Source organism: Protopterus annectens, chromosome 2.part0, assembly GCF_019279795.1.
Source record: "Protopterus annectens isolate FY-2018-M chromosome 2.part0, PAN1.0, whole genome shotgun sequence".
NCBI lineage: Eukaryota > Metazoa > Chordata > Ceratodontiformes > Protopteridae > Protopterus > Protopterus annectens.
In genome coordinates this window covers 13860032-13877133 of record NC_056728.1, presented here as the reverse complement: position 1 = coordinate 13877133, position 17102 = coordinate 13860032, and the positions used below count along the sequence as shown (strand labels likewise).

The 17102-nt window shown below is 41.1% G+C and overlaps 1 protein-coding gene across 3 annotated transcripts in view; it reads left to right on the top strand.

Moving 5' to 3' along the window:
- LOC122792925 (signal-induced proliferation-associated 1-like protein 2) overlaps nucleotides 1-17102 on the top strand; it is a 2084855-nt gene that overhangs the window by 1542342 nt on the left and 525411 nt on the right. For all 3 annotated transcript variants that reach the window (XM_044060495.1, XM_044060496.1, XM_044060497.1), the window contains 2 exons: nucleotides 2420-2577; nucleotides 15476-16052. In XM_044060495.1, coding sequence (XP_043916430.1) covers nucleotides 2420-2577; nucleotides 15476-16052 — 735 coding nt within the window. The remainder of the gene's footprint in view (nucleotides 1-2419; nucleotides 2578-15475; nucleotides 16053-17102) is intronic.

Here is a 17102-nt window from a genome sequence, read left to right as displayed (position 1 = left end):
GAGAGCAAATGAGAAAAAGCAACCTGATAAAAGTCATAGAGTGGGAATAGAACAGCACAGCAGCATTGTAGGATGTCTGGCTGTGTCCATGAGAGTGCTCACTTCCCCTTCTTTGTCTTCTGTCTCTTCCATTTTCTGTCTTTGCTATCTCCTATGCTAAGTGAGACAGAGGTATCATGCAGTGACATCTTTGTAATATTGCTTAGTGAGGCAGAGTTATCATGCAGTGACATCCCTGTAACGTTTCTTAGTGAGACAGAGGTATCGTGCAGTGACATCTTTGTAATGTTCCTTAGTGAGGCAGAGATATCATGCAGTGACATCCCTGCAACGTTTCTTAGTACGGCAGAGGCATCATGTAGTGAGACAGAGGTATCATGCAGTGACATCCCTGTAAAGTTTTGTAGTGAGACAGAGGTATCATGCAGTGACATCCCTGTAAAGTTTCTTAGTGAGACAGAGGTATCGTGCAGTGACATCTTTGTAATGTTTCTTAGTGAAACAGAGATATCATGCAGTGACATCCCTGTAAAGTTTTGAAGTGAGACAGAGGTATCATTCAGTGACATCCCTGTAAAGTTTCTTAGTGAGACTGAGGCATCATGCAGTGAAACAGAGGTATCATGCAGTGACACCCTTGTAAAGTTGTAGTGAGACAGAGGTATCATGCAGTGACATCCTTGTAAAGTTTTGCAGTGAGACAGAGGTAACATACAGTGACTTTTTTAATGTTTTAGTGAGACAGAGGTATCATGCAGTGACATCCCTGTAAAGTTTCTTAATGAGACAGAGGCATCATGCAGTGAGACAGAGGTATCATACAGTGACATCTTTGTAAGGTTTTGTAGTGAGACAGCGGCATCATGTAGTGGCAGCTTTGTAAAGTTTCTTGGTGAGACAGAAGTGCCATGCAGTGATATCTTTGTAATGTTTCTTAGTGAGACAGAGGTATCATGCAGTGACATCCCTGTAACGTTTCTTAGTGAGACAGAGGTATCGTGCAGTGACATCTTTGTAATGTTCCTTAGTGAGGCAGAGATATCATGCAGTGACATCCCTGTAACGTTTCTTAGTATGGCAGAGGCATCATGTAGTGAGACAGAGGTATCATGCAGTGACATCCCTGTAAAGTTTTGTAGCGAGACAGAGGTATCACGCAGTGACATCCCTGTAAAGTTTCTTAGTGAGACAGGGGTATCGTGCAGTGACATCTTTGTAATGTTTCTTAGTGAAACAGAGATATCATGCAGTGACATCCCTGTAAAGTTTTGAAGTGAGACAGAGGTATCATTCAGTGACATCCCTGTAAAGTTTCTTAGTGAGACTGAGGCATCATGCAGTGAAACAGAGGTATCATGCAGTGACACCCTTGTAAAGTTTTGTAGTGAGACAGAGGTATCATGCAGTGACATCCTTGTAAAGTTTTGCAGTGAGACAGAGGTAACATGCAGTGACTTTTTTAATGTTTTAGTGAGACAGAGGTATCATGCAGTGACATCCCTGTAAAGTTTCTTAATGAGACAGAGGCATCATGCAGTGAGACAGAGGTATCATACAGTGACATCTTTGTAAGGTTTTGTAGTGAGACAGCTGCATCATGTAGTGGCAGCTTTGTAAAGTTTCTTGGTGAGACAGAAGTGCCATGCAGTGATATCTTTGTAATGTTTCTTAGTGAGACAGAGGTATCATGTAGTGACATCCCTGTAAAGGTTCTTAGTGAGACAGAGGTATCATGCAGTGACATCCCTGTAAAGTTTTGTAGTGAGACAGAGGTATCATGCCGTGACATCCCTGTAAAGTTTCTTAATGAGACAGAGACATCATGCAGTGAGACAGAGGTATCATGCAGTGATATCCCTGTAAAGTTTCTTAGTGAGACTGAGGCATCATGCAGTGAGTCAGAGGTATCATGCAGTGGCATCCTTGTAAAGTTTTGTAGTGAGACAGAGGTACCATGCAGTGAAATCTTTGTAATGTTTCTTAGTAAGACAGAGGTATCATACAGTGACATCCCTATAAAGTTTCTTAATGAGACAGAGGCATCATGCAGTGAGACAGAGGTATCATGCAGTGACATCCTTGTAATTTTTGTAGTGGGACAGAGGTATCATGCAGTGACATCCTTGTTAAGTTATGTAGTGAGACAAAGGTATCATGCAGTGACATCCTTGTAAAGTATTGCATAGGCACCTTCATCCCTTTTGAGTTATACAGGACTTTGAGTATTCTGATGAAGTCCCGTACAGCTCAAAAGAGACGAAAGCACTTAGTATATTTAGGATATCAATAAAAAACATGTTTGGTATATAGCTTCATGTCTTGTCCTTCTATCCACACTTCACTTCGGTTCTCAGACTTATTTAATCATTGTTTATTTCAGCCACTGCTGTTAACTTTTGTCTTTTTGTGATTTGTCTAGTTACTCAGGAAACGGCACATTGGTAATGACATTGTGACAATAGTCTTCCAGGAGCCTGGAGCTCTGCCATTTACAGCAAAAACAATTCGATCTCAGTTCCAGCACGTGTTTATCATTGTTCAAGTTCAAAATCCATGTACTCCTCAGACCACATACAAGTAAGTGTGAGATTTATGTGCCTATGACTTAAATTTATAATGTATGTTTGTTTACACCTGTGCTCTAGTGAGTACAAGAGGACAACTTTCAAATTACTTAATTGGATCACCTTGTGTGCAGGTGAGGGTAGGTCCATTCAGTTTAGCTCTACAGGGTAGTGTAGGCCCATCTTCTCAGTGAAATTCACTAACAGAAATTGTATCTATTCCACACATATGAAACAACAATAACAACCATTTAGGAAAATCCTGCAGTTGGAATAGCTAATAAATGTAAAGTGTAGAAATAATCTGTGCAATAACTACAGTTCATTCAAAGGAGACGGTTGACTTCTCCATTCTTTAAATGTTTTAGTAATACAGGTATAAATCAAAGATGAGGTGAAACATTTTTTTATTTTCAGAAAAAACATATAGGAAGAAATGTGGTACAAATGGAGATTTGTGGCTAGAGCTCAGAAAATTATACTCACAGTGAACTGGAGTAATGGTAGTAGGGGACACCAACTCAATCAGATGAAAAGGCAACAAAGAAAATGTTTGTGTGTGTGTGTGTGTGTGTGTGTATATACACACACACACACACACACACACACACACACACACACACACACACACACACACACACACACACACACACCAAAGTAAAGCCGAGGAACAGTTTTTAAACAGCAATATGTAACCTGCAGGCAGCTGTCACTGCATGTGACTGGCATTCAGAAATCATAGCACCACTAGAGCTATGTGGGCACTCAAAAATTGCATTTTGGGTGCATGACAAGGCTGCATGAACCAACATCTTATTAACAGCTCATTACCATATGTCTGAATCTACCTTTGTGCAGTTACAGGTTTCTGTGCTGATATTCCCCCTACCTATCCATGCAATGCATTTGCATAATCACCTGAGAACACAAACACACACACACACACACACACACACACACACACACACACACACACACACTCACATGGGTCTATATCACATCGACAAATGACCTATTCAGCAAATGCCTCTTCATCAAATTTTATTTGTTGAAACCTCTATCCGTCAAACAATCATTTTAATAATTTTTTTTTCTCAGGGAAAATAACCAATAAGTCGACTGCACCTCTATGTGGGGGGCTGCACCCCCCCTCTCCCCTAACTAAATATACAAACTCCAAGATCACATTACAGTGGGGAAAAGGGCAAATACCCTTTGATGGCCTACTGTTTCCCCACCCCCCCGGGAAAAAATTTGCTAAAATGATCGTTCGACGAATAGAAGTTTTGACAAATAAAGTTTGATGAAAAGACATTTGCTGAATAGGTCATTCAGTGATGTGATGTAGACCCCCCACACACACACACACACAGACATAACCATGGTAGTATTACCCCTTACCAAACTTCGCAACAGTTGCATAGGCCCCTACAAAACATGCAGAGGCACACACATAAACACACACAGACCCAAACAGGTGCAATCATGCCCCAAATAGGTGCAATCATGCCCCTAACTACACACACACACACACACACACACACACACACACACACACACACACACACACACACACACACACACACAAGGCTTCACAGTACTTATCTTCTCTGGTGCTAACAGTCCCACTCCTGTCATAGGAATGAAGGAATAAACACTATCAAAAGAAGATGTACACTTTTTTTTGCCCTGATCCCTAAGTATTTCCTACATTATAGTCCCATTAGAACATTACTGAAGTCAAGCCATGGAATGACAGACAACATAATTTACCCATTATGAAGAAAATTGATAAGAGATAAACATGCATACCACACAGACCCCACAACAGTGATCTTCAACAATGCTAGATTTCAACTTATATCCCACTTTCCTTACAGCACATTGGCACACTAAGTGACCATGCTGTGCACTGGTACACTAAGTGACTATGCTGTGCATTGGTACACTAAGTGACTATGCTGTGCATTGGTACACTAAGTGACTATGCTGTGCATTGGTACACTAAGCGACTATGCTGTGAATTGGTAGACTAAGTGACTATGCTGTGCATATCTTATTCTCCCTACAGCAGTGCAGTGCAATAATGAAAAACTTTGACATTCACATGTCTTCCTCCCCACATCAGTACACATGTCACTGTGCTAACAGCATACTTTCCTACTAATAGCAAACGTTGTAGCATACATCCTACACTCCCCCGACCACTGGAGGGCATTAATAACAGACTCTGCATGATATATCTCACACGTACCACAACACTGGGCTGCACTAATCATAAACTCTACAGCACACATTCTGTCCTCCTCTTAACTCTGGTTTAATCTCATACTAGGCAGCACACATCCCAGTGTACTACATTAATCACAAAAACTGCACAAACACACTCTCCATGTCAATGTACTAATGGGAGATTCTGCAATGCAAACCCTACAGTACTTCACTAGTTCTAGAATTTTCAAACCCAGCATCACGCTACTTGCAGGCTTTGCAGGATGCATACTACACTCCTCACTACACTTGCTCACACAGATTCCACATTTCACACTCCATATTTCTCTACAACACTAACATTACAATCTGCAATGCAAATTCAACAATTACATAGTAGTGCACTGCATAGATAGTAGATTATTGTAGTGCACACCCCACGCTCCTTACAGTACTGCATTGCACTAACAACAGATTGCCCAATATACATCACATATTTTCTATAACAAAGTACACTAACCATAGAGTCTGTAACACATTCCCACACTGCCATAGCACTGCACTCATCTAGCCATAGATTTTGCATGACACACCCCATACTCCTCATAGCACTGCACAACACTAAACACATACCCTGACAAACATGTCCTACAAATGCCAGAGCACTACATTGCATTAAGACAAAATTTTGCAGTTTACTTAGAAAATTCCTGCAGGACGTCAATGCAATAACAACATACCCTGAAGTACACCCCCCCCCCATTCTGCTAACAACATTGCACTAACAACGTATTTGAAAGGACACATTTTACATACCACACAGCGCTGCATCCTATTGTCACCTAATCATAGACTCTGCAGTGCACATCCCACTGTCACCTAATCACAGACACTGCACATCCCTGTCACCTAATCACAGACTCTGCAGTGCACATCCAACAGTCACCTTATCATAGACTCTGCAGTGCACATCCCACAATCACCTAATCACAAACTCTGCAGTCCACTTTCTACAGTCACCTAATCACAGACACTGCAGTGCATATCATCCCACAATCACCTATTAACAGACTCTGCACATCCCACAGTCATCTAGTCACAGACTCAACAGTGCACTTCCTACAGTCACCTAATGTCAGAATTTGCAGCATACTCCTAAGATGCATCCTGCACTTCCCAGAGCACTACACTGCACTAATCACAGACTCTGCAGCACACACCACACACTCCACATAGTGCAGCACTGCACCAATCAGAAACTCATTAGTATGCATTCCTTATCATCATCATCATCATCATCATCAGCCCCCTTTTTCCCATTTTTCTACATGGGGTCAGGGTATTGTGTTAACTGGTGCCAACTCTCTTGATTCAATGCCACACTCTTGCCTTCTTCAACACTCATGCCTGACTGTATCAGAGTTCTTTCACACAATCCATCCACCTCTTTGCTGGATGTCCTAGCTTCCTTTTACCTTCTTCCTGTCTGTCCCAAATTTTCCTCACCAGATTGTCTTCTGCTTTTCTACACATGTCCAAATCATCGTAATCTGTTCTCTTTGATCTTTCCTGCAATTGGAGCTACTTTGGCTTCTGCTCTTATGTCCTCATTTCTTCATCTGTCCCACAGTGTGCATCCTACTAACCTTCTCAGGCACTTCATCTCCATCACCTCTAGCTTCTTCAACTGTTCTACCTTTACTGCCCAGGTTTCTGTACTATACAGTAGTACTGGTCACACCACTGTCAAGTACACCTTACTTTTCTGCTTCTTTGGCATTCTTCTATCATAGACTACACCTGATACTCTATGCCAGTTGGCTGCAACCCCTCTGATTCTAGCTTTGACCTCTTCATTCAGTCTACCCTTCTCCTCAACTACCACTCCCAGATACTTGAAGATGTTTTCTTGTTCCACTACCTTCCCTTCTATCTCTATTCTCATCTTCTTCTGATTTCCCCAATTTGCTGCCATTACCACCATATTATCTGTGTTTAGTTTCATCTCATGTGCCTTCAGATTTGCATTCCATTCTCCTACCCTTTGCTGAAGTTCTAGCTGAGAGTCTGCCTGTACTGCCACATCCTCTGAATACAGCAGCTTTGTTTCTATACTCATCAATAGATCCATACAGGAATCATATGTCCCTAAACTATGGCATACTGCCTTTATCCTACCTCTCCACAAAGGAGGCAAAAACAATAACTACTCCAACTTCCGACCCATAGCAATTCTATCTCCTATCTCAAAAATTCTTGAGAAATGTATCCACCTCCAGCTAATGGCATTCCTTACAAATAACCAACTCCTCACCACAACACAACATGGGTTCCGTCCTGGCCATAGCACAGTAACAGCTCTTCTTTCATTTCTAGACATAGTAAACCACGCCCGTGACTCTGGCAATCTAGTATCCACAGTCCTCCTTGACCTCTCCAAAGCTTTTGATACTGTCTCCCATACCCACCTTCTTGCACACCTATCTAAACTTAACCTTTCACAAAACACCATTACCTGGTTTAGCAGCTACCTCTCTGATAGATCCCAGGCTGTGCAATGGAAAAATGGTACCTCTGCCTTCCTTCCAACCCCAACCAGGGTACCCCAGGGATCCATACTTGATCCTATGCTCTTTAATATTTTCATTAATGACTTCCACACATCAATTCCCAACACCAGAATAGTACAATATGCAGATGACTCAACACTAGTCTGCTCTGCCTCTAACCTCCTTGAGCTTCAAACTAAAACTCAGTCTGCTTTCCCATCTACTGAGAAATGGATGCTTCAAAATCATCTCTCCCTAAATGCCAACAAATCTAAAATCCTACTATTCTCCCCATCAAAATCTATCCCTCTTGACAAATCCTCCTTTAAAATTACCAGCCATGCTAACTCCACTATAGAAATTGTTTCTTTTGCCAAACTTCTTGGGGTTGCTATTGACGAGCAACTAAAATTTGATACCCATATTCAACTAAATATTAAGAAAACCCATCAGAAACTTGGCATGCTGTATAGAAACTCACACTTCCTCTCCTCCTCAACTAAACAGACCCTTGCCTCAACCTACTTACTACCCTCTCTAATGTATGGTGCTCCCTTACTAACCAGTCTATCTTCCTCCAACTCTTCTAAACTGGGAACCTGCTACAATAAAATCTCCAAGTTTGCAACTTCATCCAAATACTCTACTCACCACTGTATACCTCTCCACCAGCTGCAGTGGCTAGAACTTTCCAGTTACGTGGAGTACCTCCAACTCTGTACAGCCCACAAGCTTATTTTCAAACCTAATACATGTCCAGCACTTGCTAACATCTTACCTTCATACACTCCTCACAGACCCCTAAGATCTGCCCACCAAAACCTAATCTCAGTGTATAAACCAAATCGTCCCACTGGGCAGCTACTTCTGTCCTTTACCTTAGTCAAAAAATGGAACTCTCTCCCTCCATCTCTACAAATTTCTGAAAACTTTGAACACTTCAAAACCCAGCTCCATTCCTACATCTCCCATACTTGGAAGTGCAGCTGCTCTCTACCTACCTAACTTCTTTAACACGTGGTCACTTTTATCGCATTCAAAGACCCATTCTTTCCTTACTTACCAGGGATCTATCCCTTGATAACTACTCTCAGATCACCATCTGACATTTCTAACCTATGAACAAATTCTACTCTATGCTACTGTTCTCAACCTACAAACATGTAAATATGTGTTATATATTGTATATATGTTGCAGTTCAACTGTTCTTAGTTTGGTATTTAATACTTACAAGTTGTTACTGCACCACTTTGCTACTGTATATTGTATTTTGTTAACTTTGAATGATCTAGCTTTTCTCTGTACTATGTAGTCTGAATTATGTAGTTTATACTTTGTACTATGGAGCTTTTCTGCCCAGGCCTCCACTGAAAACGGGCTCTTTGAACCCAGTAGACCTCCCCAGTCACCAAACTGGAAATAAATAAATAATAAATTGTTGATCTGTCCCCTCCAACCTGTTTGCTGATGTAATCCATCACCAGTATGAACAGCAGTGTGCTCAGAACTGAACCCTGATGTACACCCACTCCCACTGGGAACCCCTCTGTGGGGCCGAACACTGTTCGTACTTGAGTCATTGGGTCCTTGTACATAGCCTGCACAGCACTAATTCTATCAATGTTTCTGGGACTTCAAACCATCACAGTACTACCCAGATCAGCTTTCTTTGGACCTTGTCATATGATTTCTCCAAGTCTAGGAATGCCCAGGTGAACTCTCTCCTCATCTCTAGCTTCTTCTCAAGAATCTGTCTCAATGCAAACATCATGTCAGTTGTGCTGCATCCTGATCTGAATGCAAACTGCTCATCTCCTATCTTACATTCTACTAATCTGCGTATCCGTTTATCAATCACCCCCTCCAGAACTTTCATGCAATGTGATAGTAGTTTGATGCCTCTGTATTGCCCACAGTTATGGATGTCCCCTTTGTTCATCTACACTGGCAGAAGTATGCTTATTCTCCAGTCATCTGGGATATGCCTTTCTCTCCACACTGCTATTAGTGCCCTCAGGAGCCATTTCTCCCCTATCTCACCCAGTATCTTTATCATATCTGCTGTGACCTCATCTGAGCCTGCTGCTTTCCCTGACTTCATCTTCCTTAGTGCTGTTCTTACTTCGCCTAGGGTGGGCTCCTCTTTTTCTCTCATCATAGGCTGTTTCTGGGGCAGTACAGCTTCTGTGGGGTTTTCTTCATTCAGAAGCTGCTGGAAATACTCCTTCCATCTTCCTTTGATGTTCTGGGACTGGTGAACAGGTTGTTGCTGGCATCCCTTATGATGGGTGTCTGACTATCTTCTTTAACTTTCTGTCTTTGCCTTGCAACCTGATATAGTTTCTTTATGCCCCTTACTGAGTCACTTTCCAGATGTTGGTACAGTGCCTTTGATGCCCTATTTTTTGCTATTGCAGTTTCTTTCTTAGCTTCTTTGTTAGCCAACCAGTAGTCCTTCCTAGCTTGGTCAGTATATTCTGTCTACCACTTCTTCCTGTACTCCTTCTTTCTTTTGATGACTTCCTGGACTTCTGCATTCCACCACCAGCTTTCCTTATGTACCTTATTTCTATACCTGGCTCAGTCACATATCTTTTCTGTAGTCCTAACAAATGCTGTTTTTAGGTGCTGCTATTCTTCTTCAACTCTACCTATTTCCTCCTTCTCTTGGGGTGCTAGAGCCCTGAGTAATTCCATAAACTGTTGTACTTTCTCTCCAGTCAACATCCAGGTCTTCAGCCTGGTCTTTGTTGACCTTAGAGTCTTCTCTGACTACTGCTTGCAGCTGATTGTGGCAAGTAGTGGTTTATACTGTGGGCTGACTGTTTCACTGGGGATGTCTTTGCAATCATGGATTCTACCTCAGTGCCTTTTCCTTGCCAGGAGGAAGTCTACTTGAGTTGCATGTTGACTACTCTTGTAATGTGATCTTGTGACTGTCTCTGTTTCTGAACCATGTGTTGGCTACTATCAAGCCATTTGCCAGACAGAAGTCTAGAATGGCTTTGCCTTCTTTATTCCTGTTGCCCCACCAATGTGGACCCAGGCAGTTCTCATATCCTGTTCTGTCTGTCCTGATATGTGCATTCAAGTCACCCATTATCAACACCAGTTCATGTTGTCCTGCTTTATCTAGTAAGTCCTGAAACTGTTGTCTGAATGCACTCTTTTCCACTCTATCACGATCCTGCAGTGGGGCATATGCTGAGATTATGAATACGGCCCTATCATTACACTGGAGTCTGACTGCCATTAGTCTGTCATTAATTCTGATGACATCCCTTACTGCCTTCCGAAGCCTCTCTCTCACCACAATTCCTACACCATTTCTAGCCTGCCCTCCACCTGAATAGTAGACTCTGGATCCCAAGCTAAGTGGCTTTGCTGCACTGCCCTTCCAGCTTGTCTCTTGGATACATAGGATGTCCAGACTCCTCTGTATCATCATTTCATCCACTTCCAAGCTGCATCCTGTCAGTGAACCTACATTAAGCGTAGCAATTCTCAGTTCATGTTTGGCAGGTTTGTTGGTTTTATGTCCAGGTTTCACTCAACAGAGCTATCTCAGGTAACCTAGGCTGGGCAACTAGGCATCAGGCAACCAGTAGCTTATTGACCCAGTGCTGCCTGTGCTTTATGGTGGGCAAACACTGCCCAATACGGGCACATATACCCCTCCCACCATTAGCAAGGGTCCCTGGTGTGGGTCAGAGTAGGCTGGGTCCTCATCCCACTTATCAAAGGTAACTAACCATGCCCATTGTTGGTGACAGTAGTCAACATCACTGAACCACCTAGAGCCATATTTTACACCGAGTGGCTAGCCCTGCCATGGCGTGCAGTTTATGATCCATGTTCTCCTATCTTGAGGATACTGCACACCCACAGTAGATCCCCAAAGTGGTTGGTCGGTACAACTCTTCCCCCTATAGGGCACTATGTAGAATCTGTGCTGCTGCCCACAGCTCCATTCATTGATGAGTTTGAGATGGAAACACTCAGCATGTTTTTCAGACAAGGGAGAAACCCCACGGAGACACAGGGAGAACATGCAAACTCCAAACAGCCATTGGTCAGAGGTCAGGATCAAACCTTGTACCTTGTGCATGAAAGGTGAAGACCTTATCCACTAAGCCATCTGGCCATGCATTCCTTAATTAACTGCAAAATAGTAATCACAGACCATGCATTACACAATATATAATCACCAAAGCATTACAAAGCACTGACCAGAGAGTCTACATCACATTATATCCATTCCTGACAGCACTGCACTATGCTCATCACAGATTTTGCAGCACATGTCCCACACTCACCATAGCACCCTGCTAATGACAGATCGTGATGTGTATGCCTAACATACCTCCTATAGTGCACTGCAGTACTCCTGGACACTGTACCTCATATCTTGCACTCGACATAGCACTGCACTGCACTAATCATAAAGTATGCAGTGCACACACCACACTCCCCACAACACAGTAATGTACTAATAATAGATACTGCAGTATATACTTCACAATCCTCACAACACAGTACTGCATAAACAACAGATTCTGAAATGCAACCATCAAACTATCCACAGTATTGTAGCAGACAGTAGATTCCATAGTGCTCTTGCTACACTCCCTACAGCATTGTAAAACACTGAGCAGACAATGGATTCTGTAGTGGTCTTGCTACACTCCCCACAGCATTGTAGTACACCGAGAGCACTGAACAGACAATAGATTCTGAAATGCTTTCACTACACTCTCCAAAGTATTGTAGTTCAATTTACAGAAAACATATTCTGTAGTCCTCTCACTACACTCCTCACAGCATTGTAGTACAATGTACAGACACTAGATTCTGTTGTGCTCTCACTACAATCTCCACAGCTTTGTAGTATAATGTATAGACCATAGATTCTGTAGTGCTGTCATTACACTCCCCACAACATTGCAGTACAATGTACAGAGAATAGATTCTGTAGTGCTGTCACTACACACCCCATAGCATTGTAGTACACTGTACAAACAATAGTTTCTGTACTACTCTCACTACCCTCCCCACAGCATTGTAATACACTGTACTGATATTAGATTCTGTAGTGCTCTCACTACACGCCCCACAGTATTGTAGTACATTGCACAGACAATAGATTCTGTAGTGCTCTCACTACACTCCCCACACCATTGTAGTACACTGTACAAACAATAGTTTCTGTACTGCTCTCACTATCCTCCCCACAGTATTGTAATACACTGTTAAGACAATAGATTCTGTAGTGCTCTCACTGCATTTTCCACAACACTGTAGAACAATGCACAGACAATGGATTCTGTAGTGCTTTCACTACACTCCCCGCACCATTGTAGTACACTGTATAAACAATAGAATCTGCAGTGCTCTCCCTACACCCTGCACAGAATTTTAGTACACTGTACAAACATATTATGTAGTGCTTTCACTACACTCCCCACAGCACTGTAGTACAATGCACAGACAATATATTCTGTAGTGCTCTCACTACATTCCCCACAGCATTGTAGAACAATGCATAGATGATAGATTCTGTAGTGCTTTCACTACACTCCCCACACCATTGAAGTACACTGTACAAACAATAGATTCTGAAGTGCTCTCACTATACCCTCCACAGCATTGTAGTACACTGTACAGACAGTAGTTTCTGTAGTGCTTTCACTACATTCCCCACAGCATTGTAGTACAATTACAGACAATAGATTCGGTAGTGCTTTCATCACACTCTTCACACTATTGTAGTACAGTGTACAGACAATAGATTCTGTAGTGTTGTGACTATACCCTCCACAGCACTGTAGTACACTGTACAGACAATAGATTCTGTAGTGCTCTCACTACACTCACAACAGCACTGTAGCACAATGTACAGACAATAGATTCTGTAGTGTTGTGACTATCCCCTCCACAGCATTGTAGTACACTGTACAGACAATAGATTCTGTAGTGCTCTCACTACACTCACAACAGCACTGTAGCACAATGTACAGACAATAGATTCTGTAGAGCTCTTACTGCACTCCCCACAACATTGTAGTATACTACACAGACACTAGATTCTGTAGTGCTCTCGCTACACCCTCCACAACATTGTAGTACACTCACTGTACAGACAATGTATTTTGTAGTGCTTTCACTACACTCCCCACAGCATTGTAGTACAGTGAACAGACAATAGATTCTGTAGTGCTCTTACTACACTCTGCACAGCATTGTAGCACACTCTACAGAGAATAGATTTTATAGTGTCCTCACTATACTCACCACAGCACTGCACTAATCACAGACTCTAAAGTATGCATTCTGCAGTCCTCATAGCACTGCTTTGCACTAACCACCAAGTGTGCAGCACCAAACTCACTGTCCTCACAACACTGCACTGCAGTAATCACAAGCTCTGTAGTTCTTGATGCTTCACTCACCACAGCACTCCACTAAAGAAAGAGTTTACAGTGCACACCCTTAATCCCATTAGGAGGGCACTTCATCAACCCCAGACTGTACACAGCACATCCCACCGAGATCACAGAATACAGTCCTTGGTCTGCACAGGTCCATTCTCTGCTAGTTGCTTGGATTATCTAGTCCTTAAGGCACACTGCAGACGCTCCACTACATTGGTTTGTACTAAGTGCAGACTCTTCCATATACACTCCCACATTGCACACTGTATCACTATGCTGTAACTGCATACCTAGCTTTATTTATCCTCAGCATTGCTTTGTACTAACCCCAGTGACTGCAGCTCACACCCCAAACTCTCAGTGCATAGAGAGTACAGAATTTGAAAGGGGAATATAGGATGAGCCAGGGTGTTCATGAGATAACAAATCAGTTTGAGATGGACAGCATCATATTTGGCATCAAATGTCAGCAGACAGGAATGAGTAATGAGTAGGTGTAAGTATCCAAACAGACAAAGGGGAGATGCAGAAACAGGAAGAGGTAAACTTTACTTTTCGAAAAAAAAAATGAAAATGTTAGGTCGTTGGTACTGACTTTGTAACATAGAGTCCAAAAAACAATGACATTGTGATTGAACAGTACTGTCCTGTTTAGAATATCTGTTCTGCATAAATGGCTCTTCATTCACATCACAGATTTAAAATGCAAGCCATCTCTTTTCTGCCATAATAGCTTTCTAGGTGCTGCACACTAGGAATGAGATACCGATACTGAGGTTTATAATCCATTTGTTTACACGCTGCTAGATTTATCAAACTTATCATTGTCTGCTTTTATTAAGTCTGATCTAAACAGTTGAAAGTTATACAGCATTAAACTGTTTATTGCTACTTTAATTTTATGAGTGTGTTTGTTAATTTGTGTTATCCTGCTGTTGATTTTGGTTGCATTTCAGTTTTACTGTTATTCAGTGACCTTTTTGACATTTTTGAAGGGTATCATATGTAATATTGTTTATTCATAAATACTAATAGAGTTGTGGAGTTACATGCAATATGTGACTGAGTCATGCATACTACACTAGAGTTTGCTTAAGGCAACAGGGGAATGGAAAACTCCTGTAATGTTTTTTAGAAGACATCAAACAGGGATTGCCAACAGTGTTCCCACTGATATCGAGCTCGCAGTATAGTTTAAAGAGGAAATAAATTTGTTCCAAATTAACTTGCTATATTTGCCACATTTGACATGGTTCCCAAAACCTACCCTTTACTCCCCTGTGACTTTACAAGTCAGTTAACCAGTGTAAGTAACAAAAGAAAAAAAGATACCATGACTGAAGATATAATTTCATATTTGTTGATCCATTACGCAAAATAAATTGCTTTTTAATAAGCAGAGATTTTCTCCTGAAATTGCCTAAAACATTTAATATCCAGAAGTATCTATCTCAATAATCAGTTAAATAACATATCTAGTTTCAGGGCATTAATAGTGCTTTATGGTAAAGAATTTGTGCGTGTGTGCATATGTGTGTGTGTGTGTGTGTGTGTGAGAGAGAGACAGTGACAACAAATGTGCAAATATCATCACTGTATTATATGTCAGTTATATATAGACCCCATATAGATGTTTACTGTGTACAGTTTAAACACAACATAGTAAATAACATAGTGTCTCTCTCTATCTTAACTTGTCTTCCATTCTGTTTACATCAGAGTTGCTGTATCAAGAACTAAGGACATTCCACCCTTTGGTCCATTCATACCAAAAGAAAATGTTTTTCCCAAATCTGCCACCTTCAGGGACTTTTTATTAGCAAAAGCAATTAATGCAGAAAATGCAGCAGAAAAATCTGAGAAGTTCTACACTATGGCTACCCGCACACGGCAGGAGTATCTGAAAGACCTAGCCACCAACTGTGTGACCACAACAACCATAGACTCCTCTACCAAGTTCACAATGATCTCATTAGGAGTGAAGAAAAAAGAGAAATCAAAAGTTGGGAAAGGGGCAGAATTATATAGTGGTGGAGCCATTGTATGGAATGTTATGGTTCGTGATGTCCGCCGCAATGCAGACTTGTTGTGCTTGTTAGGAATTTCTTTCCAGTTTCTGATTTTGATTGAACAGAGGTACCGTAGGGTTGTGTTTAACTGCTCCTGTCAGGATGTACTTGCTTGGACATTTTCTGAAACAACAATGGACGTGTTTTATGGAAAAGGAGGGTACATTTCCTTGAAGGTTGCTGAAGGTCAGGAGGAAGATATCAAAGAGATTGTTCAAAGATTACAGGTAAAACCTGATGCATACTATAAAACATTTTTTTTATTTGGTTCCTAATTTAAAAGTTTTGTTGCTTTTATTAATCTGCATTTTAGAGTTTTGTGCATATACATAGAACGCATGGGAAGCAGTTATACTTTTTAAAAGCAGGTTTTGCTACTTTGTTTTAATAAGGAATGGTCTTCTGTAATTCTTTTAAGTAAGAGGCTACTGGCAACATAAAATATTCCCATTGTTCTCTGGTTCTTTAAGGTACCCAAAATTCCTTGCTGTCTAATTAGCATGTTCTGTCATAGACATTGTAACAGAAATAGAAACGTACATCTGTTGCTGCAGATCTACTGTCGATCTATTGAGCAAATAACACCTTAATGTTAATGCTGCAACACTGCTTGCAATTTTTTGTCATGACATACAAGCTGCAGTTGTGACAATATCAAGACTATCAAAAATGCAGTAGCAGGTTATGGTGACACTAGCACGTATCTGATATTGTTGAATACAGTTGAGCAGTTACAACTACACTGTTGTAAATGCATATATCTTTGATTAATACAAAATGAAGTTACTATGTGTAATTTGTTATGAATTGATTGTCTTACTATTTGTTTGGGTATTTTGAAATTTGTGGCATATTTCTTTGCTCTATACTATAAAAATAAATATGGCAGCTGTTTACAGTATGGTAAATTAACTTTAAAAGCTACAAATAAGTTCTACATTCTTTGTAAAGTTGTTAAATATGTGCCTCATCTGGAAAGATAACACACACCTACATGGGTGTGTGTTTGTGCATGTGTGTGTATGTGTGAGTGAGATACTGTGATACCATGTGTATCTGGGTTTGTCTGTCTTCCTTTACAGGCCTCATATAATAACAACAACAGTCATTTTATTATAAAGTTAAATTTTAAATCTCTTCTAACTCACTTAATTTAACTAATTTAAAGTGTCCATTGTTTAGGTACAGTAGTACACTCTAAAATTACTGCTTGAGGAAAATAGCGGCCATTTTTTTGTGTATCAAAACTCTAGTCAGTGGTTTGGACTAGCCAGTTT